This window comes from Onychomys torridus, chromosome 4 (genome assembly GCF_903995425.1).
Source record: "Onychomys torridus chromosome 4, mOncTor1.1, whole genome shotgun sequence".
NCBI classification, from domain to species: Eukaryota; Metazoa; Chordata; class Mammalia; order Rodentia; family Cricetidae; genus Onychomys; species Onychomys torridus.
Window position 1 is genome coordinate 132,394,329 of NC_050446.1, and position 27,810 is coordinate 132,422,138.

The following is a 27,810-nucleotide window of genomic DNA, read 5'->3' on the forward strand; positions in this document are numbered from 1 at the left end:
TGGGAAATGCATGAGAAACATAAATATTTCTGCCATATAGAGTTGACCATGATGAACAATTGGCCATGTTTACTTCATATATGTATGTTCAATGAGGAGGCTATTAAGACCGATTTTACATAGTATATGTGTTACACAATGAAATGTTAGTCACGTGCCAATAAGAGTATAGAGTGCCTGTTCTGGGCATCAGACAGATATAGGCTCCCAGACACTTTCAATCATGTGATTTATTTGTGTAACCAATTTATTCTCTTCATGAGGTCCTAGCAAAGTGTGAAGCGGGTCATTTTCTGGTTATTGTATTTCTAAATATTTCTTGCATAAACAAATAATGGTATCTATTAGCAAACGGTGCAGTGCAGTGATTTGCGGCTTGGTAAACACTGAATACAGAATAGCTTTTATTTATGACAGTTACTGAAAGCATTCAGCAGAGTGGCACGAAATAAGCAAACAATAATTGCCTGTTTATTATATTTATAATTGTTATTTATGAACTGTCACAAGGCCTAGCACATATCACTAACCCATAAACATCATGTTTGTAAGAATAATAAGAACTTTACTATATTCAGGCTCAGTAGAGCCTGGCACCACACATGTGGGAAGAAAGTGGAAGTTTATTCTTGTTAATTATTATTATTAAGTAAAGCACTTAAAAACAGTTCTCCCCGCAGGCGCTAACTAAACAGCCTAGCTGGAGACTGCCCCTCCTCCCAAGCTGCGCGAGACCACGCCCCCTGGAACCGAAGCTCCGCCCTCCACTGTCCGGACCGTGTCTGCGCAGTGCCCCCCCCAAAAACACCATGCGCATGCGCAGAGTCTGCCTTTCGCCGCCGGAGCCTCTGGCCGTCGCCGGAGCTCGGCCGCTGCGGCGTGCGTGCTTACGTGCGTGCGTGCGTTGGGGCGTGCGTGCGTACGTGCGTGCGTGCCGTGAGCTCGCCGGGCACCGCGGCCTCGCCCTCCGCCCCTGAGCCCCGCCGCCCAGGCCGCCGCCCCCCGCCCGCGCCGCCGCCCCCGACGGGGAGGACCATGGCGAAGGTGGAGCAGGTCCTGAGCCTCGAGCCACAGCACGAGCTCAAGTTCCGAGGTAAGCGGGCGGCCGGCCCAGAGCTGTCACTCAGCGTCCGGCGCCGGAAGGGACGCGCCCTGAGGGCAGGACGCTGTCCGCCTGAGGCCCGCATGCACCAGGCGCCTAATATGTGCATGTGGAGTCAGTGCATGGCATCTGCCTGAATCCCCTTCTCGTCAGCCCCTCCCCCCCGGGGTAGCCAGCTACAGCCCAGTAGTCCCGTGCACACTTTCTGTGTAGTACACACACTTTCTGTATACATTTGTGTGTAACGAGTCTACTTATACATGCAGGCACGCACAGGTGAATAAAAAGGTGCACATTATACAAATATGTATGCACAGTATATGCATGTTATAGTGTGTATACATACATTTACGAATATGTATATATACACAACACACACAAGCGGTTATGCATATGTGTATGTATGCTTCCCTTCACCAAATGTAAAGGCCACGAGGCAACAGGGACCATGTCCAGCCTGTTCCTTCCTTCGTGGCATGTTTTGAGCCGCTGTAGTGGGCACTGGAGGCCTTTAGAACTCATGAGACTAGTGAGCAAGATGGTGGCCCGGCTCTTACCACCGCCGCCGTGAAGGAAAGGCTGAAGCTAGACTTTATGGAGGTGGACTTCAGGTTGGGTGGTGTGATGGCCCCAGTGTCATCTACATGTAGCCCATGGCAGGTGCTCACGATTTGGAGTGCTGAGAGTCACCTGTTTCTCTGCCGTTGGGAAGTAGTTAGGATCACGGCTCTTACCCAATTGGTGCCTATGGACTTTTGAATTCTGATTTCAGAAGTTTCACACGCTTAGCCATTGTACCCACAGACTTGGGAAACAGTTCAGAGCTGCGGCTGTTTACAGTGCCTCCCTGGCTCAGAATGCAGGGGGTGCACAAGAAGCAAAGGTTGTCCAGATAAGTCAAAACAACTTCAGGAAGCCTAAGCCCGGGCTGCAGAGATGGCTCAGCAGGTAATAGTGCTGGATACCAAGGCTGATGACTTGAGTTCGAACCCTGAGACCCACGTTACCAAAGGCGAGAACCGACTTCTGCAAGTTGTCCTCTGGCCCCTCCACCCCCACGTGTACCTTGGCATACTTGTGTATCAACACACAGACAACATACACAAAAATAAAAATATCCACTTAATGTGGCTCCTGGTTGCTGGAAGCCCCCCACTTACCAGGATTCCATCTGATGGTGGTAAGAGGGTGGTGAAGTTTGGTAGCCCCTATTTGGAATTTTGAATTCTGATCCTTTTCCAGGTGAATGGTGTCAGTTGGCCTTCTCTGTGACTGGACAGTAATGAGCTGCAGCCTCTAGTTAGGACCACAACTCTGCAGTTCTGTGTATTTGCATCCTGTCATAGCTACAAGGCGTCCATCTCTCTGTGGTGTATGTGCATGCGTGTAAGCCCTTCAACATGCATTTTTTATTTTATCCTGTATTTGTTTATTCTCTGTGTGAGGTTTGCCTCAGTGAATGTGTCGCTGTCATAAGACAACTTGCAGGAGTCATTTCTCTCTATTATGTGAGCTCCAGTTGTGCAGCCATTGCTGTTACCTGCTGTTCCATCTCGCTGGCCCTCTCTTTTTTAGATAAGATCTTGTGTACTTCAGGCTGACCTCAGACTTGAGATGATCTTCCTGCTTTTCGAGTGCTGGGATTACTGACTCCACAAATATTTGACTAGCAGATTATGATAAAGCAGTCTTTCTGCTAGAGGGTTCTGTATACCTCTGCGCCGATGTAAGTCTGGAGTATGTTGAGGTCAGCTGTGATGTTTAGAAAGGGGAAGTAGATTGAGTGCATTTTTTTTTTTTTTTTTTTTTTTTACTTAAATGTATTTTCAACTTACGGGACATCAGGATCTAACTTCATTGAGGGACGTTTTGGTTTGACTTTCTGTGATGGTCTCTGGCTTCTTTGGAGGAGGAGACTGAAAGCCAAGTAGCCAAAGTGAATGTGGTAAGTCAGTGGCTTCCCTGGGATTGCCTAGAGTTCTTCATCAGGAGCCCAGCTCTGCCTCTCCTGTGACTCGGCACAGTGGTCCACATCCATCTGTTGGAACCCAGAAAAATTCAAGTCCAGTTGACTGTGTTTGCCTGCTCTTCCTGGACACTCACCCATCCTTTACATCCAGGGAAGGAAGGGATGGTACAGGGCCCTTGGTTTGATTCCCAGCACCAAACACACACACACACACACACACACACACACACACGTACACACACACGTACACACAATTATATGCATGTGCAAATGCTCACAAAGCAGATGAGATGGTCCAGACCATGTCATCTGATAAGAGTGTGTCGGGACAAAGCAGCTCAGAGCATGGAGACTGAAGCTGGTTACAGAGGTCCAGTGATAGCAGGAGGGAAGTGCATGGGAGGTGGGATTCAGGCGTGGCAATTGGTGTGCATAGAGATTCAAAAGCTAGGGTGCTTGCTTCTTGGGGATGCCGTGGATAGGAGGTGTGGCACAGACTGGAAGGCCATACTGGCTAGTCCAGGAGAGTGAGGTCTGCACACCCACCAGGTTAAGGCTGTGTGATGACTTGTTGGTCCTTCCTTGGATTGAGCCCTGAAGCCCTGAGCGTCCCCCACCACTGTCCTCTGGTTTGTGGACCAGGAAGGAGACACCGGTGCCCGCTTCTTTCAATTGAGTGTGTGTGACCTTGGGTTTCTACCTCACTCTCTTAACCTTGAGTTGATGGCTTTGCTAAGAAGGTGACACCTCTTCAGCCAACATCACTGGTTGCCAGGGAGATGGTCCAGAAGTTTGGTGTCCAAATGTCCTCACTCTAGAAGAGGCATCCAGGGGTTCGTGGGGTTCTGACAGGCCTTGTGAGGGCTAGCCATGCACGTTACCACAGAGTCCTTGTCTCTTGGAGATGAAGTCTTGCTTACTGTGCCGTCCAGGCTGGTGTGGAGTGAGTGGGTGTCCTGCCTTAGCTCCCGAGTGTTGAGATTGTGGGTGGTGCCACCAAGCCCAGGTGTACTGTTTAGTTTCTTGGTTTGTTTATTTTAAGCTCAGTGCTGAGACAATAAAAGGAGAGACCCAGTAGTTGGCTCATTGTGTTAAGGGTAAGAACCTTCAGATTTAACTGGTATCCTCCATGGTGTTAAGAATAAGAACTCTGATTTCTAGGGTTCCTCTTACTGAATTACACTTGTGAGCTAATCAAAGTACTTGTCAGTTATTCAGGAAATCATCAGACTTTTACTGCAGCTGAAGATGATGGTGTGGGGTTTAGTATTGGTCATAGTCCTGGGAATTTTGTGTGATTTGTTAAATTTAAATATGTTACAGGCTGGGCATGGTGACACACACCTGTAATCCAAGTTCCCTGGAAACTAAGGCAGGGAGATTGTGAGTTCAAGATCAAGTTGGACTACATCTCAAGAAAACATAAAAACAAATAAAACTAAACTCAAAACCAAACCCAAAAAGGGCTGGAGTGTGATGTAGGTCAGTGGTACAGGGCCCTTGGTTTGATTCCCAGCAACACACACACACACACACACACACACACACACACACACACACGCACACATGTGTATATATGCACATATACATATGTACATATGCACACACACATACATACACACAGATTCCTATGACTTGTAAGTTCTGTGGACCACACTGCACTACCCTGCATTAAACACTCAGAGGAGACACAAAGTGTGTGGGGTTTGTCTGACTCCTGATCTTTATGAACTCTGTGGGGTCAGAGTAGAAGCCCCTTCAGGCCAGGGCTCTCCTGAGAGAGTGGACGGCTTCCGAGGCGGGGAAGGAGTGTTCTCTTCATGGTCTCCCTTTCTCTGTTCCAGGCCTTCTAGGGCCTGGCTGCTGCTTACACCCTCTTGGGAGCTCTGACTTGTTTCTGCTTCCATTTTCTTAAGGCTCTGTCTGTGTTTTCTAGCCCATCAAATCTCCTCTGTGGTAAGCGGTGTCTTGTATATTTGGGTCATTGTCCATGAGTCAAGCCCCCCTGCCCTTTTGTGTTGTAGTATAGCTGGGAGTGATTGCTGAGTATCTCACTGGGATGAGGCACCAGCCAGATGTGGATTGGACCCCTCCTGGCCTGGTTCTGGCACTAAGCCAGTGGCTTTGAGATTTCAGTAGCTACAGTATTAGTGACTTGGGTAGGGGTACTGGAGCACTCCAGGCTTGTGGATAAACGCTGTCTTGTGTGTGGAGAGAACAGGGTCAGGCTGTCAGGCTGTGTGTGGTAGAAGATAGGTGCAATTGAAAACAGTCTCCCATCCAGTGTGGTGGTATTGTGTTCCCCAAAATATTGTGTTTTCCCCGAAATAAACATATCTGGGGTCAGAGAACAGACAGCCTCAGAGATACAGAGCCACAAATGGTGTCTAGAAAATGGGAAGAGTAAGCCATAGCAGAAGTTGGGCGGTGGTGGTGCACACCTTTAATCCCAGCACTTGGGAGGCAGAGCCAGGTGGATCTCTGTGAGTTCAAGGCCACATTGGAAATAGCCAGGCATGGTGACACACGCCTTTAACCCCAGAAATCGAGTCTTTAATCCCAGGGAGTTGGGGCAGGAAAAGAAAGATATATAAGGTGTGAAAACCAGGCACCAGAGTTAGTTAAGCATTTAGTTAGTTAAGCTTTTAGCTGGTTAAGCTTTTAGGTTTGAGCAACACAGTTGAGTCGAGAGCCATTGGGATGAGGACACAGAAGCTTGCGGTCGGGGGAAACAAGACCAGCTGAGGAACTGGCGAGATGAGGTAGCTGTAGCTTGTTCTGCTTCTCTGATCTTTCAGCATTCACCCCAATGACTGGCCTCGGGTTTGATTTTATTAATAAGTACCTTTAAGATTCATACTACAATCCAGCGGTTCCCTTTCTACTGCTCGGTCAGTGGTGTCCTCTCAGGGTTGTGTTGGCAGACTGTGCTTTATAGTACAACAAAATGTCAGCAGCGCACTTAAGGTGTTTTTTATGGCCATGGTTGAAATCCGTCCTGAATAGATAGATCATCTTCATGTGTTTAATTATTAACCAGCTTGCTCATCAAAAAGCAAGTGGCATTAAGTTTACTAGGCTCCAGTCAAACTTAAATCTTCATTGACAGTACTATTTACTTCTGAGACCTTATCCCTAGGAGAAAAATGTGAACTAGACGGTAACTTTCTCTTGTCTTCTTTTTCTTAAAAACATTTGTGCAGTCCTTGGCCTTGCACTTGGAAGGCCCAGGTTCTCCATGAGGGCTTGTGGCAGGCGGCTTGGTAATTCCCTAATAACTTTCCATCCCTGTGTTGATTTATCGAAGTAATTAGTCTGAACTGATGCTTATTAAGAGACCGACTGCTAAGCGGCGTTTACACCATCTTTTATTTATTACTCTTAGACGGCATCTTTCTTCCAGAAAGATGTATTTTGCTCCTGCGGTCTTAGGCTTAGTTGAAAATTAGGGGCGGAGCAAGGGAGTAAGTTCCTTAGCAGGCACCCGTGTACCACAGAGGGTGTTAGAACCAGAGACTGGAACTTTAAGGGGAAGAATTGCCTTTCAGACTGCTTCATCTGTCCCTTCATTTGGTAAAAATTTTGCCATCTGAAGGATGACCCTGTCCGGAAGGAGCAGCGCTGTCGGCAAGATGAGAGAAGATGAGCACAGAGTGCTGGTTCCATTAGTCAGGACGAGCTTGCCAAGGAAGTCTTTCATAAAATAACAAAGTTGCATTATGGTTTTCAGCCGCCCCTCGTTTTCTGTCATTTCAGGTCCTTTCAGACCATTGTCAGCACATCACACCCAGATAGCTTTGGCCCTTGTCCACTGGTCCTTTGAAGCCTTTACCTGGGGACCTGTGCAGCTGCCTCAGAAATGGGAGTGGTTCCCAGAGCCTTGCTCTGGAAACAGTTACTGAACTTAAAAAGCAATGGTGTGGTAATAAAATACTTCCTAAATTTCCATTTTTCAAAATGTTAAGTGTTCCTTTTAAACAGAAGCTGTTTTTAATTGGAAACACCCTCATGGGTTCTGGCCTCCTCCCACTCCCCTTGCATGGGGTATCTGGAGTCAGTGCTGTTGGTAAAATACATAATCTCATAAAAAATGTTTAATATATATATATATATATATATAATATTAAAAGTAAATATTCACTATTTAAAATTGATTATCTAATTTTATATATATAAAATAAAATATCTCTCTCCCACTCTGAGTACTGGTTCCTTCAGGCTTTGTTCCATGCAGAGAGGCAGCGGGTTTACAGCTGTGGTGGAAGTCCAAATGGCCGTCAGGGTGATTTATTTCTTTTATTTTGAAGTCCTTAGCATTTTTTAATTTTTATGTACAAAGACTAGCATGCTTTCCTTGGGTAATAGTCTTGAATAATCCTTTCAAGAAAGGTTGTAGTTCCCCTTAATGAAGCCTGTGTCCTTTGAGTACCAATGGAGGCACTGTGGGTACAAGTTCACCCTGCCTGAATTTTCAGTAAGAGCAAGGGCTCCATTCAGATTTTCAGGGTGACTCCAGGAGGGGCTGGTGACCTGTCATGCTTTCAGATGTCCAACGAGGGAAGAGACCAGGGTAATCTCCTAATGTCATTTCATCTTTTGACCGTTGAGACTTTCAAGTTTAGAGGCTGGTAACTTTAGAGTGGACCCTGATTACAGATCACCCTGTCAGATTCTGTGGCATTTATAACTGCCTCCCCACAAACCCTGGACTCTGAGCAAGCTGTGGTTCCGCCCACTTCTTGGGTGGCTCAGCAGAGCTCATGCATGATAGTTTCCTCCCCTTGCAGAGACTGGCCAAGTGTGAATCAGGAGAGGAGAGTGTGTACCCAGAAAGCACTGTGTAAAGTAAATGGTCTTTCCAGGTGCCACACAGCTTTTCCCAGCTGCAACTGGAGCCTTCTGTCCTGTGTGCTAGCCTTGGGCAGAGCAGCTGGGTAGGGTAAGTTACCTTATAACTAGTGACATCCTTCCTATGAGTAGAGGGCAGTTCAAGGCTTTGTATGAGGTCTGCCCTGCCTGGGTTGAGGAAAGCATGTGACAAGTTGAGGTGCTCTGGGTCATGTCACATGTACAGTGGGTGTTTATCTACACTTGTGGTACTTGGGCATTCTTTCTTTTGTACCATTCATACCCTTGGTTGATTCTCCTTGTCCTTATCTCTTCCTGCTAGTTCATTGAGTGGCAGTCACATTTACACGGTTGAGCATCCCAGAGAGGCTGTGACTGCCATGGGCCCCCTGCATCCTGTTCCCTTGGTGGTGGGTTTGTTTTCCTCTGGCAGACTAATAGCCTTCTAACAGATCTTCCAGGCTGAGGCCCATCTTTTTCTCCACACTGGTACAGCTTCCAGAAATGCAGATCTGATCATATCTTGCATAAGTGTATTAATGTTGCTCATGGCCAGGGGGGAGGAGATTAGATCCTTCAGCAGAGAGATGTCCAGCTGTCACTTTGCTGTGACCTTTGTTCTCTCCCCCATCAGCCTTTGTTCTCCTTGGCCACAGGACTTTTGTGCACACCACCTTTCCTCCTTATCTCCTCTTTCCTGCTTAGTGCTTGGCTCTAAATGCTTCCTTGCTCCAGAGCTCTTTGCAGACCCTTGAGCATGAGGCTTCAATCTTGTCACCATGTTTCCCTTGGTGTGCAGGGTCAGTTGGGGGCCTGCCTCTCTCCTCCCCAAGCCTCCTGCTTGTACAGTGCTGACCAGGGCCTGCTCAGTGCAGTCCACTGACTGGGCCCAGTGTTTTCAGGAAAGCTCAAGACTTCTCTCTCCTTCAAGGGCACAAGACGGCCCCCTTCACCAACACGTATGCTTCATGGTCATTAGTTAGCTCCTTGATTCTTCCCCAGGCCTCTCTGTCCTCTCTCCTGTCTCCTCCATCCATGTCCCAGATGCATCTGAGGTGCCCTTCCTGAAGAGAGCCCCCCTCTCTCTCTCTTCACTTGGCTAATCTTCTTTCACACCAGCTGAGGAGACAGTGAGTCTGACATGTGGCTTCATGTCTTCTCTTTGCCTCTGCATTCCTCTCTTTACTCCTCTGAGGACCTTCTCCATTATCAGGTCTCTGTGTGACACCTGACCTGGCCTTGGCTTTCCTGGAGCTTGCTGGCCTCTTCCTAGTCTTTTACTGGATGGCTCTGTTTCTTTTGATCAGGATTCTGACTTTAGGCTTCTCTTGCCCTGCCTTTCCTGTGTTTCCCATTAATAATACCTTCAGCTCGTCCCACACAATACCCTGCCTGCTCTGCTTCTCTAGGAGGCTCTTTGGCTCTTTTGACTGGCTAGACCTCCTGCCCACCTAGTTGTCATGGAAACCTTAGCCTCAACATGTTCCACCCTTTCTCATTGATTTACCTTCTCACCCTTGAACGAGTTCCTGTGTCTTGGGAATGTCTTTGTGTCCAGTTAGGCAAGTGTTCTCACACCTGTGTAGCTCTTTAAATGGTTAACTCCCTGGCCTGCTAAAGACACCACCCTTCAGGATTGATGTGGTAGTGTGCCCCTGCTCTACCTGCTTCTTCATTCTTTGAACTGTTGGGGACACAGTTAGCAGACTTTCATCTTCCTTTTTTCTTTTCTTTTCTCCCTTCCTTCCTTCCTTCCTTCCTTCCTTCCTTCCTTCCTTCCTTTTTTTTTTTTTTTTTTTTCCGAGACAGGGTTTCTTTGTGTAGCTTTGTGTTTTTCCTGGAACTCGCTTTGTAGAGCAGGCTGGCCTCGAACTCACAGAGATCCGCCTGCCTCTGCCTCCCGAGTGCTGGGATTACAGGCATGCTCCACCGCCCGGCGACTTTCATTTTTCTAATGCTGGGGATTGACCAAGGACTCAAGCATGCTAGGCAGGCGCTCTACCATTGAGCTGCATCCCCAGCCCTTTTGTGTGGGGAAATGATAATTTTATTTTGAGATAGGGTGTCACTAAGCTGCTCAGGCAGGTCTTGAACTTTCTACCCTCCTGCCTCAGCCTCCTAGGTTGCCTCGCATTACAGGCCTGTGACACCAGGCCTGGCTCAGAAAATTCTCGTTAATTGAAATGTGACTTTGAGACTTCTCTTTTTTAAAAACATTCATTGGCCCCCTCAAGCGTGCGTCGACTACCAGCAGTGTTGGGAGAACAATGTAAGTTATTAGTTTAGAGAGCTCACAGAAGGCCTCAAGGCTGTGGTAATAGACTCAGGCTCATACTACCATTGAACTTCAGAGATACAACATGTTGGTCTCAGTTGCAGACATTGCTCTTTGTCCCCAGCAGGCCCTGCAATGGGCCTCCAGTGTGCTTACTGTCTCAGTCTTCTGGGTAGGAGGCAGTTGTGCCCATCTCTGCAGCCTGAGAGTCCAGCCCAAAGCTTGGACCATCACTGTTCACTTCCTGCTGCCTTCAGTGTGTTGCTGCTGTTAGGGAGGAAAAACCAGGATTTCTTAGAGCTCATCTTCCAATGAGGTGGAGGTTAATGCTGAATGAAGACAAATTTGAGTTAAGGGTTTGGGAACAGCTCTTTTTTTTTTTTTTTTTTTTTTTTTTTAAATATTTATTTATTATGTTCACAGAAGAGGGTGCCAGATCTCATTACAGATGGTTGTGATCCACCATGTGGGTACTGGGAATTGAACTTAGGACCTCTGGAAGAGCAGTCGGTGCTCTTAACCTCTGAGCCATCTCTCCAGCCCCGGAAACAGCTTTTTTTATTTATATGTTTTACTTATTTTTATTCATGTGTTGAAAATTTTTAAAGTATTTTTGTGTTTTGTTTTTACATTTTAAAATATTTAAAAGATTTTTGTGGTTCTGGGGATAGAAATTTGGGGCCGTGTCCATGCTCAGCGTTTGCCCTTTCATTGAGCTGCATCCCGAGGTTGGTAACACTTGAGCTCAGAGGTTAATTGTGTACCGCTGATGTGTAAATGTGAGCTGTTTGGGGGAAGAACATTCTAGACTCTGGGAATGACAAGTGTGAGGCAGGTGGCAATGAGCCCCTGAGGTTGAGGACAGCAGTCTTGTTCCTTGAGTGATAAGAGAGGCAAGATGAGCTCTTAAGGGCACAGACAGGGAGACTACCTGAGAGATGGGATTGTGCTGTGGTGGGGACGAGGAGGGCTTGGAGGGTTTGTTTTTAAAATGGCCTGGCTGGTGTGTCTGGTGACTTGGACTACATGTGGGAGCCCTGTGGCCCCTGTGGTGACCTAGGCGTCAGGACAAGAGAGGTAGGTATGGTGGACCAGAGTAGCAGCAATGAGAAAAGTTAGAGGTACTCAGATTCTGACTGACTTAAGGGTGGAGCCCCAGAATCTGCTGATGACTAAGTGATGGAAGCTAAGACCTGACTTGGAGAGGGGCAGCTTGGGGAGAGTAGGTCTCGGGCAGATTGGTAGGCGTGGCAAGTGCCAATGTGAGGAAGTATGCCAGGAGAGATGGGAAATGGATAGTGGGCCTGGAAGCCAGGGCCAGGCGGCAGACACACATGTGGAAGTTGTAGCTCATTGTTGTGGTACAGTAGAACGAAGTAACCTCCCCTGGCTGGAGGGATTCCCTAACCCTTCTGAAACAGAAGGTATTTGAGCGGAGGTTCCCAAAGCAGAGAAAGTATTTTCATCTAGATATGTTCTCACTGGAATGGCTACTTAGGGTCTTCAGTGACCAGGAAACCAGATCAGAATCTACCCTAACTGATTACCTGTGCACTGCCCTTTCTCACAGTGGTGAAGTGAGCAGAGACAGAGGGCCAGCCATGTCCTCCAAGGCTGTATCATACATACTGAAGAAGGGGCAACTTGGAGGAGTTCTGTAGCCCATGAGATTGAAACTGCCATGAATCATTATTTGCATTGCAGTAGCTGCAACTGGAGAAGTTGGGGCTCTTGTCTTGGGATCACTCCTGTCCCTGGGCTGAGTGCCCCTCAGCCATCTCCTCTGTGTATACAGACTGTCTTTATGGGAAATGGATTGCTCTCTATGGTTACGATGAACATGGATCTTGGTCTTTTAGAGAAAACTTACTAGATGTTTGTTAGTTGATGTGGTAAAGATTGTGGACAGGAAAAAGGGGTTTTGAAGCTATCTTTTGGGACGGATATATAAAATTCTGCTTGCATTGGATCTGCCCTGCTGGATATCATAAAGAAGTTTAAAGGGCTGTGCTGTATATGGGTAGCCATTTTTCTATTTAAAAAAACCCGCCAAGGCCAGCTTGGAACTCATAGCAATTCTCCTGCCTCAGCCTCCCAAGTTCTGTGATTACTGGAGTGACCCACCACACCGTCTGAGCAGTGTCTCCCATTAGATCAGCAAAGGGGTTTCCTAATCTGATAACAATGCCTGTCAGAGTTGAAAGTGAGCTCCTCCTGGAGTCTCGAGACCAGTGCTGTGCTGAACCTGTTCTAAGCTGTAACTTTGATTTTTATAAATTATATAACAGTGACAGCCCATGTGTTAAGACAATATTTTTGTGCCCATAGGGTGTTCTGTATAAGAGCCGGCTTGCAGAGGTGTTCCTTGTCTTTTCTTTGAGACTTGGTTTACTGTGTATCCCAGGCTGGCCTCAGACTTGCAGTGATTCACCTGCTTCTGTCTCCCAAGTTTTGGGATTAAAGGTGTGTGCCATTATGTCTGGCTACAGGAGCTTTCTGTATGTAGAAACGGAAACAGCCAGCTAATTGAATAAGCACCAGGCATAGCATAGCTAGACATTAGTGGGCACTAGCCTTCACTTAGCCCTTTCTTCAGTGAGATAGGTGAAGCTTAATAAGTAGTTTAGGTATGTCTTTCCTCCCTGTCTGTCATCCTGCACTTCCTACTTTCCTTCGCTCATCAGAGGTTAGTGTGGTCTTTTGCCATGTTTTCTGTGTCAGCCAGCTGTGGTCCATGGGTCCTTCAACTTGCTTCTCAGATACCTCAGTTGAAATGCAGATCTGGTTTATTCTTTCACATTGCTGTTCCTTCAGAGAAATTTAGTACATATGTTACATATGAGAATTCTAAAGCCTTGGCTGCATTGTTTCCTGGGCTGCCCCTTCTGCATGACATTCCATGTTTTCTAGGTGACTTTCTGAACCTGATCTCGCCTTTCCTAGCAACTTCAGTCATTGGTTCTTAAACTAGAAGAGTGCTGGTGTGTTCAGTTTCCACCTGTGGAGGACTGCGTGACAGGCAGTTTAAGGGGCTCAGAAGCTAGGAGTGAGTGAGCCTTCAGTAGGGGGTTGTCATCTACTTCTGCCAAGCTGGCCCAAGGTCTCTTTGATGTCACTGTCGGTGACAGCTCTGGGTGTTGATTCCTCCACTGTAATAATGGGTGTGACGTTTTTCTGCAGCTGCCTGTCTCATGAGAGTGTTGGGGAGGATGCTTTATTAGTTTAGAATACTTTGGGTCTAAATTTTTTTGGAACATTTTTGTCTATATATAGGGTTCTTGATGTGATTATTTCAAAAATAAGAGCCATAGATTGGGCTTCAGGCTTTGCTGTTAAAAACATACTGGTTACAATGCTTTGGTTTTGTTTCTAAAGCATTGAGTTAATGTGAGCTAATACCCAATCAGGAGGATAGCTTTAGGAAAAACAATGACTTCTTGTGACCCTACTGGAGGTTTTGTGGTTGCTGAAGAGCTAGTCCTCTCCGAACATGTTATATGACCTCTTGATCTTCCTCCCTATGCTCTGACTCTGAACAGGCTCTCACTGTGTAGCCCAGGCTGACTTTAAGCTCTTGACCCTCTGCCTCAGCCTCCCTTGAGCTATGATTATAGGCTTGTGCCACTGAGTCTGCTTGTTCTTTGTTTTTCTAGAAGGAAGGAACGTTTAAAAAACTGAACAACTCTCACCAGAGCATTATTGACACACACTGTTCGTGAGAACAGCACACACTTAAAAGGACTTGAGATTTGGTCCTGCTAGAAGCACACTCAACAGCATGGCAAAGCTCACACTGGCTTGGCCTGCATTTCTCTAGCCCTCTTGCTATTGGTGGTGCCTTGTTCTAGGCCTGGATGTGACAGTGGATGTAGTCAGTCCGTGGAAATGGAATCAAAACATGCACAGTGGGTCCTGTGCGGAAGGTGATGAGGTTGAACAGTGAGCCACACTCCAGGGGACACCTGGAAAAGAATCCAGCTTTCTGGCCTCTGCTTGGCCCTCCTCTTCAAGCCTTGCTGAGTGGCTACCCTGCTCCTGGAACTGTTCTAGGTGCTGACCACCAGCTGTGAAGTAGGGGACAAAATCATGTGATTTGTGGTTTCCAGTCTAGGAACAAGTAGAGCATTGCAGTTAGGAAGGGAAGGCAGGCTTCAGGGCCTTGGTACTTGGTGAAAACAGACTGTGGCAGAGTAAGTAGAAGCAGCAAATTTGACTTCAGAAGGTCTGTGTCTCCCGATTTTAATATATTTCCCATGTACAGAGTCTATTGTATTGAGACCTCAAGGACTGTTTTATTGTCCCAGCAACATCCATCAAAAGTCTTCACTTATGCCTGAAGACTCTCTGTAGGGTTGGAGTGAATGTGGCCGTTTATTGTTTAGAGGGTCACGGAATGGGGAGTCACAGTGTTTGGAAGAGAGTAAACTGATGCAGCCTCTTCATGCAGAATCAAGAGCTGCAGCCAAGCCAATAACATAAGCTTCAGTCTGGAAGGCTGAGACCTGGTAGATTGCATGCCAGCTTGGTGTGTAACTTGTGTGGCAGCACATGCAGTGTGAATTCCAAAGGCTTGTAGCCACACCAAGAGATAAATTACACAGGAAGGATGTGTATTCATGAACTAGGATTTCACGAGCTCTAGAAGAGGAAGAGAGTGATTTCTGTGCAGAACAGGGTGTCAGTGACTCCTCCCTGTCCATCTGTACCTGTGTACACTTGCTTCAGAAACACAGTACTGGTTGGAACTGGACACACGGGTGTAGCATGCCAGACACTTCACCTTTATAAAATAAAACTCTTGTATAAACAATTGTGGTTCATGAAAGATCATGCAGATGTGGTTCATGGAAGTTCATGCAGAAAGGGGAGCCCCTAACAGAACAGCTTCCCACTGCTGAGTTCCCACTCCAATGCTGCCTGCACTACTCACAGCCTGGGAGTCTACACCCATTGAAGCCCATTGTCTTCCTTGGGCTCTGCTGGCAGCTGATAGGTTCTCATTGCTGTTCACCCCATTACTCTGTCAGGCCAAGACCCATTTACCATCTCTGTAGTTCTGCCCTTTCCAGAATGCCACATGGTAACTATCACTTAGAATATGAATTTAGGGTCCTACCATGCCTTTTCATGGCTTAATTACTTATTTTTTAGTGAATATTATCCCTCTGTCTGGATGTACCATGGTTTACTGTTTCTACCTCCGATGGACTTGGTTTTACCTCTGGTAAGGCTGTGGAGTCTTCACTTCAGATAGGGGAGTACCAAGGAGAATGATGCCTGGCTCCGATGAGGGGACTGTGGCTGGTTTCAAAAGAAACACCTTTTGGACCAGGGGTCCAGCTCCATGCCAGATCCCTTGCCTCGCACGTGTGGTGAATAGCACCACACAAAGAAAAGAAATACCCGGCCTCTCAAAGTGTCTACACTGACCGTAGCTATGATGGGAAGCAAGTAGTGACTTCTTCTCCTTGTGTTTTCAATCTGCATCTTTATAAGAGTAAACGGTGAGCATTGTCCCATATGCCCTTTGCCCTCTGCCTGTCTGAGACGTCTATATCTCTTTTGTCCATTTTTAAACCAGGTGGCACGTTGTCTTACTGTTAATGTGTCTGTCAGATGATCCTTTATCCGGTGCATCTTCTACAGGTAGCCCTCCTGCTCTGTAGCTGGCTTGTCCAGCCTGTTGGAATATCTTTTGCAGAGCAGATGTTTTTATTTTGATCTATGTGATTTTTTTTCAGTGCTGGGGATGGGACCCAGGGCTTCTCAAATGTTAGGTAGTAGTGCTTTTCTGAAGATCCCCAGCCCAACCCACAGGTTTGGAATTTTAATGAAGTCCAGCTCATCACATCTTCCTTCCATGGATTCCACCATGCTTGTTTTTCCTAAAAAGTCACCCAGGTCCCAAGTCATTAATGTTTTCTTCCATGTTACCTTCCAAGGGTCTTATTCAGGATCTATTTATTTATTCAAACAGGGTCTCATCATGTAGCCTTGGCTAGCCTGGAACTTAATGTGTAGATCAGGCTGGCCTTGAACTCACTCAAAGAGATTCTCCTGCCTCTGCCTCCTGAGTGCTAGGATTAAAGATGTGTGCCATCATGCCCAGCTATACTAGGCATTGTTAATCTTTATTTTCTAGTAGAATTGAATTGTGGGCCAAAAATAAAAATGCCATTTTTACCTCTTCAACACATAGTCTTGCCACTTACCAGGCAGAATTCTAAGACAAAATTCTAAGACACGCTTAAGTCTGCAGTTGAGAAAGGCCCAGGCTGAGCTCCAAGTTCTAGAAGTTTTCACTGTAGCCTTTACAGTTGCCAGAGATGAACTCTTCAGCCGCTGTCTACATTGTAAAGCTGGAGTTTGAGTTTTCTGTGTTAATGAGGCACTCTGGGCAAGGGTCACCACAAAGTGCTCAGACCTTGCAAAGGTAAGGGAGTGCTTCAATATTACCTGGGTGTTTCCTGGTTGGTAAACTTACCCAGCTTTCTTGTCTTTTTTGTTTTGTTGGAGACAGGATCTCACTCTGTAGCCTGGAATTTCTTGTTGTCCCTTGTGTAGATCAGGCTGACTTAAACTCACAGTCCTCCTGCCTTAGCCTCTGGGATTGCACATGTGAGCACCAGTACCTGGCTTGAATCTTGCTGTCGCTGGAGAGATCTTCAGAACCTGGAACTGTGACCTTCTCTCTTGAACTTCAAGTCTGAGCTTGTGTCCTGTGACCTGCAACAGAAGAATTGCCCTCCCATTCTACTTTTATGAACACACATATTTCTTCTGAGTCTGTGTTCTTTGCTTTCTCAAACAAGTGGAATCCAGATCTTACTTTCTTAAGGAATTTAAAAAAGACAGAGAGGCAAGCCACAGGGCCTGGGGAGAGTGTGGACTAGTTTATGCCATGCTTTCCTGGGTCTAATTCCTTCGAGAACAAGTAGAGGAGTTCATATTCTGTTAGTTAATGCTGTTTCATGAGCATCTTTATCAGCCTTAATAAATGCTCGCAGGTGCACACAGCTGTAACAAGGGGAGGGAAGAACCCATCCAGCCTGTTACATAGAAGAAAAAATGTCAAGGCACTTTGGGAATTTACTTCAGGTTGGGGTTGTTCTCTGTACTCATTCACAGTTTCTGATTTCACGCAGACATCTGGACCAAGGGATAGGTGACACGAGAGAAGGGATTAGAGGAGACGAAGTGTCCCAGCTCTAGAGACACAGATCATATTTTTTCTTTTAAAAGAAAAAACTTAACTTTTGAAGATTTCATTTGTAAAATTGACTTTGTATTTTATAAGCAATGTTTAAATTCATTGGTAATAAATATGCATGTTTGCGGAGTAAAATCCCATTTTTTACATAATGCTTTAATGGAAATGGCAGTTTTATGAAATGAAAGTGACTAGGAAAAATCTGAATGATGCTCATAAGCCTTCACATCATTTTTTATTGAGGTTTTTGTGTGTTCTAATTCATTAGTACAGGGGAAAGGAGAACACTAACATGGTTTATCTCCTGTAATTACTCAAATCGAATTTATTTTCAATAAAATTCTTGGAGTAAATTGCCCAGAGTGGGGTGAGAAGGATTGGCCTGTTTCTACAAAATGCCTTGATTTTTACCCATGAGACTTTGCTGCTCTACCAGTGATGTCTGTGCTGCATATATTTCCAGCATGGCTCCCTCTAGAGTTTTACAAATTAGTGCCTAGACCCAAGGCGGGGCGCTAAGGGAGAAATACTGCTTATTTTATCCCACTCACTGTTCTAATATTGCTTGTCTTTTAATAATTTAGACCATCTTTTATGTGATTCATGTAAATTGAAATACCATTTAGAGTGCCACATAATAGGCGGACCTGGAGAACTTACCACCATGTGCACAGTGGGAAGTGGCTTGTGTGTATATTCCTAGAAGAGGTTGGTGAAGTCTATACCTGAGTTCCCCAGCCAGCCCAGTTTTATGGGAGCAGAAGGGGAAAGACACTAGGAGCTGGAGTAGGCATCTTAAATGTTCTGCTTTCCCATGAGGTATCTGTATGTGGTTGGGTCTGTTATGTATCTGATCTGCTGGTGTTCTGATGCTCCTGAGGCAAATATCTTCAGAAAGCTTTGCAGCCTACTCCTTAGTAAGTACTGGGTTATGCTCAAATAATCATTCTGTGTGGTTTGTGTTTTCCTTTTTTTTTTTTTGGAGACAGGGCCCATCTTCATCTTTGTATCCCAGATCGGCTTAGAACCTGCCATGTACCAAAAGATGACCTTCAATTTCTGATCCTCCTGCCTCCACCCTCCCAAATGCTGGGATGACACTCATGATCTACTATGCCTGGCCCTTTCCCTGTAGGTCTATAGTGTTGGAAATGGACCCTTTCAGTGGTGACTTTGTTCCCCAGTACCCTGCCTGCCTGAACACCTGCACTTGCAGAGTAGTGTTGTGTTTGTTTTATGAAGTACATGCCTGGTGAGTTGTGCCCATGCAGGCTTGTAAGGCTTACCACTTTCTTGGGCCCTAGAAAATCAAAGCTGTTTTTAGCTCTCCTTTTTATAGACTGTGCTTACTTGCAGTGATCTCTACCTTAAGTAAAAGGGGATCAACCTTCCCATCTTCCCATGAGTCAGCCATTGTGCAGTGGAGGTGGGATAGGGTAGAATTCCCATAAGCCCCTGGATGTTCTCAACACTAAGTGTCTCATTTCTCCCTAGAGGCCAAGAACTTGTTGCAAGGGTGGAGCCTTATCAGCATCCAGCTCTCACTCCCTGTGGCTGAAAACCCTTTGGGCACAGGCTAACTGCCTCCTATGCTTTCCCAGTTGGGGAGTGGGGTGGTTTGCAGTTGGGGTCACTTGCAAGTCTTTCAGGAAGCCCTCCTCCTGGCTTTCCGCTTGGTTCCTAGAGCCAGAGCAGGCCTTCCTGAGAGGTAGACAGATGGAGAAGTTCTCTTCAGGTCTTTCAGTCTCAAAGGTGCTGCCTATGAAATAAGAGGAGCTTTTAGGATAAGCGGTCCCAGTAGGTGATATAGTCATCTAGTCACATGTGCTGCAGTGCATACATGCATTCCTGTAGTCTTCCACACTGGAGAGCAGGGAAGGGTTCCTGTATGGAGATGGTGCTAGGCTTCCAGCCTGCAGTTACTCTATGAATGAGGGGGGGCTGAAGTTGGATGAGTGTGGTTGGTGACCATGTGTGAAGGGAGCTGAGCTGAGTAGCCATGTCAGGAGGCTGTCAGGGAGGGTGTGTTTTACCCAGTGAGGTTCAGCCGGTATTGACTATCTAGGGCTTCTTACAGACAAGATTGTACTTTAGCAAATGTGAAAATTGTCTTATGCTCAGAGTGTCCCTTAATGTGCACATCCATCCCATTTGGACAGATTAGTGCTTTCTTGTAGCTAGCTGCACTGGCTGCCATATACCTGATGTAGGACTCAAGCCTCTCCCCCTCAGCCCACCATTTGTGTTTAAGCTAAGCTTGGATTCAGTTGATCCTTCATATTTGAGTACCTCAGAGGAAGCCAGCCTAAGGCACTCATTTTTCTGGAAATCATCTGTGAGTATTTTTCTTCATGTTGTGTGTGTCCTGAGACTTTTACTGTGTCCAGACACAGTGCTGGGAACAGAGATGGACAAAGGATAATCCTGCCCTCGGCAGCTGAGGAAGCATTTCAGAGCATACCTTTGTCTGCTGGGTCTTCTGACATGTGACAGGTGAGCCAGTAGATATTCTTTGTAACCACGGAAACACATTCCCCTCCCCTGCTTCCTTATAAATGTGGAGGTGGGACTGAGAAGGCTGCCTATAGGAAACAAAGATGTGGCACTCATGTTGAAAATAGGCAAACTTGAAATGGATCTAGGCTGGGGATGTAGCTCAGAGGCTGGATACATGTATAGGTCCCTGGATTTGCTCCATAGCAACATACAGACATCAACACACATGTGCGTGTGCACGTGACAGAGGTCCTGCAGTTCACCTCTCCCGATCTAACCCCCTCATATGCCCAGTGATGGGGGTCCACTGATTAGCCAATGAGAAACAGTTCTGCAGTTGTGGACTGTGTACATTGCTATTAAGTCTAGATGGTTGGAAGAGCTCCCACATGGTTAATATTAGTTACCTCAGGCACAGATGAAGCTTATTAACTTCTCTTTATACATCTTTCATTGTTTGGCTTGTTTTAAGAAGCATGTTTTACTTTTTTAATTAAAAAATCTAATGAAGTAGGAAATGAATAAGTAATAGTAATAAACAATAGCCCAGGGCCACAGAACTTCCCTCCAGGCTTCTCAGGAGCTTGGGTACTTAGAGCTGCTAGAGGGCTCTTAATGAGGCCGGCCATCCTTGTAGTCACACTGTTAGGGGTTTTCCTTTCTACAGAGTCCTACATACACCCCAGAGGCCACCTGCCACACTCTGCTCCTGGTAGTTACTGGGGACCCATGCCTGGTCCTTCGTATAGTTTCTGCAGGATTCCATTGGGGTTCTGTGGAAGTGAATATCGAGCATAAGTAACTGTCAGTGGATTTGGACCATCCGGTTCTAGATCCTGTCATTTACACAGGTCTCCTGTCTTCTGAGCTGTGCTCTTTCCTGTAACACAGCAGCAGTGGTCCAGTGTGAGGTGGACCTCAGCTCTTCCTGAACCCTGTCTATCATCTCCCCTTCCAGTCCAGTCTTCCTCCTGCACTTTCCTCACAGAATCCCATGTCTGTCTCTCCATATAGGTCCCTTCACTGATGTCGTCACTACCAACCTAAAGCTTGGCAACCCGACAGACAGAAATGTGTGTTTTAAAGTGAAGACCACAGCACCGCGCAGGTACTGCGTGCGGCCTAACAGTGGGGTCATTGATGCTGGGGCCTCTCTCAACGTGTCCGGTAAGTCCTAAGTCTGGAGGTCATGGTGGATTCCAAAGGGCCCGAGCCTTGGTTTTGTCAGAGTAGGTGTGTTCAGGGCAGTGCAGGGGACTGCAGACTTCTCCCCGCCTCTCCGCCTCTCCCACCCCACCCTGGGTAAAAGCCTGGTTCCCACCACCTTGACTCTCCGTAATCCACGTCTCTTCGTTTTAATGCTTGCAGCCGCAATACCTTTGTAGCTGGAGCAAAACTAAAGCAGTGACTTCAGAGCAAGTGCTCCATTCTTTTGGAGTTAACTCTGCACTTTGACAGTAGTAGAAAGGGACAGAGTTAACTAATTTATTTGGTAGGAGAATACTAGATAGAGTTATGTTCTTTAAGCTAAAGGATTTGTGGGGGTGCTGATGTCATCTAGTGATTGGAGGTGCATTCTGAAGAGATATAAACAGTCACAGCTGTGGGCCCTGTGTGTTCTGATGTCCCCCACCCCCATCAGGGCACATTGATTTTCCAAAGCCCAACTTCTGAAAAGAGGCTGATAAAGTGCCCAAATTGAGAACTGTTTTTCAGAATTAAGGAGGTATGAGTGATATATTAGAGTTTAAACATATTTAGAAACTGGTGAAATTGCAGCTCATTAGAACCCATGATGCGCAAAGGAGCTGTGGGGGAGTATGTGTCCTTTAGACACCAGTGACTCAGTGTCCCCAGCTTCAGCATCGTTAGAGGCCACTTCTCATTTGAAGTGAGTGCCTGTCTGGCTTTTTCCATGATAGGTTTTGATTGTGATACATTTGGCTATTCATTTGACACCTAAAAGAAAATGATTCACCTCCTTGGAAAGATACAAGGTGTTTCATTATCTCAGCCTCTGACTCCTTGCCTCCGTTGGTGTCTCTCATTATGGAGCACCCACCCCAGCTCCCCTGTGTGCTTCTCTCTCAGTGTGCAAGGCCTGGTCTGGACTCCTGAGTCAGGTTTTTAGTCAGGAGCAGTTAGCTGGTAGCCAGCACCGATGGAAGGGTTCCCACTGCTGGACCTCATCACACTCTGCACCATTTGCACTGTATAGGATGCATTGTCGCATCCATTCTGTGTCCATTTTGAGTCATGAAGCTGGTGTGTGACAGAGCCAGTGCTCTGTGACTGGCATGCTGGAAGAAGGGAGTGGTCAGGGTGGGATTTCTGCTTCCTCCATGTGCTGTGAGTTTTCACTGAGATTAGTGCAGCTGGATTCTTCTGTCCTGTCCCTGTTTAGTTTGGTGCCTGAGGGCCTTGTGGAGTTGAACTGTCCAAGCCCTGGTCCTTTCTTTAGCCCCCACCCCCCAATCTCCTTATCCATAATACATTTTAGAACATTTGAGTTTACCAGTTTTCATAGGAAAATAGCAGCTTGGTTTTCTGAGTAAAATAACCTCAGCAGATAGTTATACAGTGTAGGTGTGCCTCCTGATGTTACAGGTGATTATGTGCATGCGTGCATGTTTTACCAGGAGCAAGTCCTTCCCAGTCTTGGGAATGTTCTGAGTGTGATCAGGCTCCTAAGTTAAGGCTGCTTTTGTTGCTGTATCTTCCTCTGCAGATCAGAAAGTACGGAACTGGCATGGATGTCATCCTTCCCTGTCACATTGTCTCTGTCATATGACTGTCAGGCAGAGCTTGGCGTAGAGACATAGGTTCTTTCTATGGCACTGTGATGCTGCCTCTCCAGGTTGGGGGTGGCTGCTGCAGGATGAATCTGAACTGTCATCTATCGTAGGGTCAGGGAGCAGGAGGAGTGAATGGTCGGATAGAGATTGTTTGCAGCTTTCCCGTGGTGAAACAGGATGGCCGTGAGAAGAGTCTGGAAACACTGTGTGTCTGTCTGTCAGTGGTGGCCTGAGAGGGCCAGGTTCTGGGTGTGCAGATGGCACATCTTGGGTTGGGAAGCACTGTTCTTGTCCAGGTCTGGTTCCTTGAGGAGTGCAGTCACTGGGGTGAAACATGGTGAGTCAGAGTCCTTGGAGAAGGTGGGGCGGGTTCACCGGTAGACCACTGTCCTTGGTGAGCTCACAGCCACTTGTTGCTTCATATGATCTGTCCTTGAGTCTGTGACTGACATCTGCCAGCCTGGTCATGTGTGCACATTCTACTGGTGCTACTATAAATGCACAAAGCCAGGCAGGCTTGGGTGGAGACCAGTTGTATATTATTTGCATTGCCTTCAAAAAGCAAAGGAATTCTATGAATTTTTATGAATGTGTGGCCTTCCTGAATTCCTATGAAACATACGTTTATGAGTAAATTTTCACATGTAATTTATAAAATGGTGACCATCAGATGAACTTAAAATCCTATCAGCATGGTCCTGCTTAGCTCCCAGAATGTCACAGGACACCTGGAAAGGACAGGCAGGGTTAGTGCACCCTCCCTTTCTGAAGACCTTCAGAGGCTCTAGCAATTAGAGGCTATAAATCATCCCTGTAAAGGGAGGAGAGGCGAATGGAATGAGTGAGTTGAGGGAGATGGGAATGGTGATGGTAAATAAGGCTGGACTTGAAAGGCTTTGTATCTTGCATCTGGCTTCGACAGGCATAGGCGGCGATCCTCAGCCACACTCTGTAGTGCTTTGCTGGCCTTGCCAGTGAACCTGGCAGGCAAAGGACCTTACACCATACTTCCAAAGCTCAGGCTCTGACCTGTTGTGCGGCTTTCTTCATAACACAGTTGAATCCATGTGCGTGAAGTTCCTCTTATTAACCTAGGCTGCCTGGGTTTGCACACATGCTCGTGATGAGCACCGGCCGCCTGAGCTGGGCTTGCATATGTGGCTCTGCGCCTTGGCAGCACAGTCATTGGAGATGAGCTTGCTGGAGGGAAATTGAGTTCCCAGAGACTTCAGGCACAGGGAGGGTAGGACCTCTGCCTTCATCATCCATCTGAAGCAGATGGAAGTGGTTTTACAGAATTTAGATCTTTCAAACTGTGTGGCAGGGAAATGGTTTTAGCGTATGTAATTTCTGAAGATGTCTTTGTGGAAGGCTGTTAGTAGTGGCAGATCTTGTTTTTAATGCTGCAGTTTAATAATGAGGGACTTTTCCATTAATATTCCAAACCATGTTCGCCAGCATGTACAGCAGGTGAAGTGGTAGAATTATGGGCTCATCAAAAATACTTAGGCTTCCTGTAATATTACATTAAGTTAGTATTTGTATAACCTCTGTGAGTTCTAATCCCACAAAGTGGTGAGTACTTTCATCTGCAGTTCAGTTACTCTCATGGCCTGCCCTGTGCCAAGTACCACACGTGCAGAATATCCATGGGGTGTGGATAGAGTCACCAAAGACACCAGGATTTAGGTACAGATTCACTTTACTCTGTGTGCCCTGGGATGGAAGGTGGATTAAGGCCAAACATAGGTCTCCCATTATCTGAATCTGTACTTTAAACTGAAATTTGGAGCACAGAGGGTCGGCGCTGGTTTCTGACAGCCCCTTCAGGACTCTTTCTAATCACATTTAAACCATAAAGTTCTTCCAGTAACAGAATGAATATCAGCATCTCCTGGGATGGAGACTTTGGTCAATTAATGTAATTGGGTAGTATTGGAATTGATTATTAATCCGTTTAAGATGGTGCTGGCTCAGATGGATGTTGCTGTTTACTGACATTGGACTAGCCAGCCGTGGGCTGCAGCATTCAGGTGCTGAATGAATCTCAGGGTAAAGTGCTCCCAGCCTGCTGACAAAGAAGAGGCCTGCTGTGTATCTTCCAGAGAGCAGAGAGAGGCTGCCATGGGGGCTTTAACATGGCATCCTTCCTTGGATCTGATCATTGCTTTGGAAGGCTCTGATAAGTGCAGACTTTTAACTAGAAGTCTTCACTGCTCTGAGATAAGAACAGCCTGCATTGCTGCTTAAGATAAACCCCCAATCTTTTTACCAGATTAGTTTATGGCTTAAAATATTTTACCAACAAAAATTCAGCTTAATTGTGCTTAAAGCCTTTTGAAGCTTGCTATAGGATTCAGGTTTCTTAGGAAGACTGTCCATGCTTTATGAAGATGATCAAAGGAAGGACCCAGAACACTGGGCGGGGGACACTTAGCTGGAAGGTACCTTTCGGCTCTGCAAGGTGATGCAGGAGTGAAATGGTAAATGCTCCTCCAGTCTGGTCCCTCCAGGTGATGCCTTTGGCTTCCCTGGAAGTCCTATCCTGCTCTTTGTAATCTCACTACTCCATTCTGGTCTCTAGCTCATTGCAGAAGGCAGGGAGAAGGCTTGAGAGGCAGCCTTGGGAGAGGAAGCAGCAAGAGTACTTGGCAGACTGGTCATGAGCACTCAGAGCAGATGAAAGTTGCCAGGTATGGGAAGTCTCTGGACTTAGAACACACTGGTCTCTGTGTTTCAGATGGTCAGTCCTCAGAGGCATGGTTCACAGGTCTTACTGAACAGACTATGGGAGTGACAGGGTGTATAGTTAAACTGGGAGGCCCAAAGAGAGGCCTGGCTGTGTTCTGCTGTTAGTCACAGCACAGGAAAGCAGTTGAGAAAGTGTTCATAATAAGGAGTGAGTGAGGCTTGGTGTTTGGCCCAAAGAGCCTGTTGCATGCCTCCGTTCTGTTGACTCTGAGGGACAGGTGAAGAAGTGTGCCCTGTGGCCTCTGTACAAACAAGTGGAGCAGGCTGCCAGGGACTTGCTACCTGAGCTGAGAGGCCCACGGAGGACAGAGTTAGATCGACGACACTCTCAGAACCAGACGGAATTAGTTATTCACCTGCTAGACTTGAGTAGTGGAGGCCCAGGAAGGTAGTGATAGTGTCAGCGTTCTGAGACCCCGGAAGGAAATAACGAACTTGCTAGTGGTGAGGGCTTGGGTAAGCTGCAATGTCCATTCCTTTGTTTCAGGCTAGTATTCCATCATTTACAGCCTTGCTGAAGAAGTCACACTTGACTTTGGTTGTTAGAAAAAAGCAGTGGTGCCATCATTTCATAAATGTAGTTTGGTAGGTAGATGGGGTAGATGGTGGTCTTCTGATAATGTGGACTGTGCAAGGAGGGAGCAGGCAGCAAGAAGAGATTGCAGGAAGGGCGAGCAGAGAGGAGAGCCTGTCGGATGAGGGCAGGGAATCTCTTCCCTTGAACATTCCTATTTACCTATTTGTTATTATTTTTAGTTGTTATTGTTCTTGTGATTTTGGTTTTTTCAAGTCAGGATTTCTCTGTGTAGCCTGGCTGTCCTGGAACTCTCTTTGTAGACCAGGCTGGCCACTGTTGTTCTGCCTCCCAATTACTGGGATAAAAGGCACGTGCCTCCCTCCACCACTGAGCTCCCTTGAACATTTCTAAAGGGAGTGTGATGTAGGGTGTTTTGAAGGTAGGAGGGGAATGGGGTTCACACCAGCAGCCAGTGGGAGCTTCTGAACACCTGAGTAAGTTCCACAAACATCCAGTCCTTGACTCAGTTTACCTAGGGGAGGCAAATTGGCAAGAAGGTACACATAGGGTCTGTAGAAAGTGGCTACAGTGAGTGAGCTTCTCTTGGTAGGAACAGGCATGGCTCCTACCAGAAAAAGAGTACAGCCCAGTTCTCCAGGAGCAGATTCTCAGCGGGGACCCCCCTCCAGCAGATTCTCTTTAAGGGGTCCTTTGCAATTCTGGTACATACTGAAGTTGGCTGACCGTTCTTTGAAGGGCATGCTAGGATATGGGCAGCGTAGGAATGAAGGAAGGTTTTGGGAATGGTGGAGAACGTCACAAGATGCAGAACACAGAGCTTGATGCATGCCTGCTGGTCCAGAAACAGGTCTAGGCCTGGCAAGACCAGGGGGTGTGCGGGAGGGGCCCAGAGGGCGTGAGGAACTGAGCTGGCTGTGTTCTGCATGGGCAGGAGCTGCTGTTCTAGGAAGTTGTGATCTGAGTACTGTGGGACTGGTGGCATGTCTTCCTGGGTCTAGAAGGGATGCTTGGGCTAATCTAGTGGGAATGACACAGGGAGAAAGTTGGCAGAGCCTCTGGTTGGGAGGAAGAAAGTGAGTGGGAGCTGGAGCTGGCTGTGGCTTATTGAACATGGAGACATTTCCAGGTGAGAACTGAGGCGGAATGGGGCTGTTCTTTAGACTCCTTATTCACCCCTCCCACTGTGGTGCAGATGAAAGTGGTCAGTGGTTGCCTGGTGCCTGGAAGCAGCTTTTATGCTGCATTTAATCAGGTCGTCGTTTTCCAAGCCAGTGTGTGTTTTAAGCTGACTGTTTTCTTCTCTTTTGAAGGAAGTCTGGCCTGATCGATCAGTGCTTCATGACCCTGGAGGTTCTTCACAAGGGCCCCACTTTCGTGTCTAATGCATCAGGCTCTGTGTCCGGAGCACAGTGTGGGTGAGGGGGTGACTGAGCCCAGGTCGTCTCCTGGTAACAGGCTTCTTTAATGTTCTGTCAGCAGATGCGTTCTGAAAGGAGGGACGGTTCACTTAGGGTTTTATCATCAGTGTCTCTGGTATTTAAATGAAATAAATTAAGTTAATGGGAAGCTCTTTTATAGCCTGTCATAGAAAAAGTACATAATTTGTGCCACAATTTGCAATGAACTAGCACTGACCAACATTTATTCTGTCATGTTCTTATAAAGTTCCAGCTGAAACTGGATTTGACATGAGACGGTGGTAGCTGAGGGACAGGAACTCAGTGGCGTACGTGAGGGGCTGTGTGAAGAGGGTGTGGGGTCCTGAGGTACACCCAGGGTCTGTAGAGTGTCATATACACAAAGGACAGCCAGTGGGAAGCAGGCAG

The 27,810-nt window shown here is 46.7% G+C and overlaps 1 protein-coding gene across 1 annotated transcript in view; it reads left to right on the forward strand.

Annotated features, from left to right (window-relative positions):
• The first annotated feature begins 886 nt into the window (after positions 1-886).
• Vapb (VAMP associated protein B and C) overlaps positions 887-27,810 on the forward strand; it is a 37,014-nt gene continuing 10,090 nt past the window's right edge. Inside the window, exons 1-2 of the mRNA XM_036183856.1 lie at positions 887-1,093; positions 20,915-21,067. Coding sequence (XP_036039749.1) covers positions 1,036-1,093; positions 20,915-21,067 — 211 coding nt within the window. The 5' untranslated portion in view covers positions 887-1,035. The remainder of the gene's footprint in view (positions 1,094-20,914; positions 21,068-27,810) is intronic.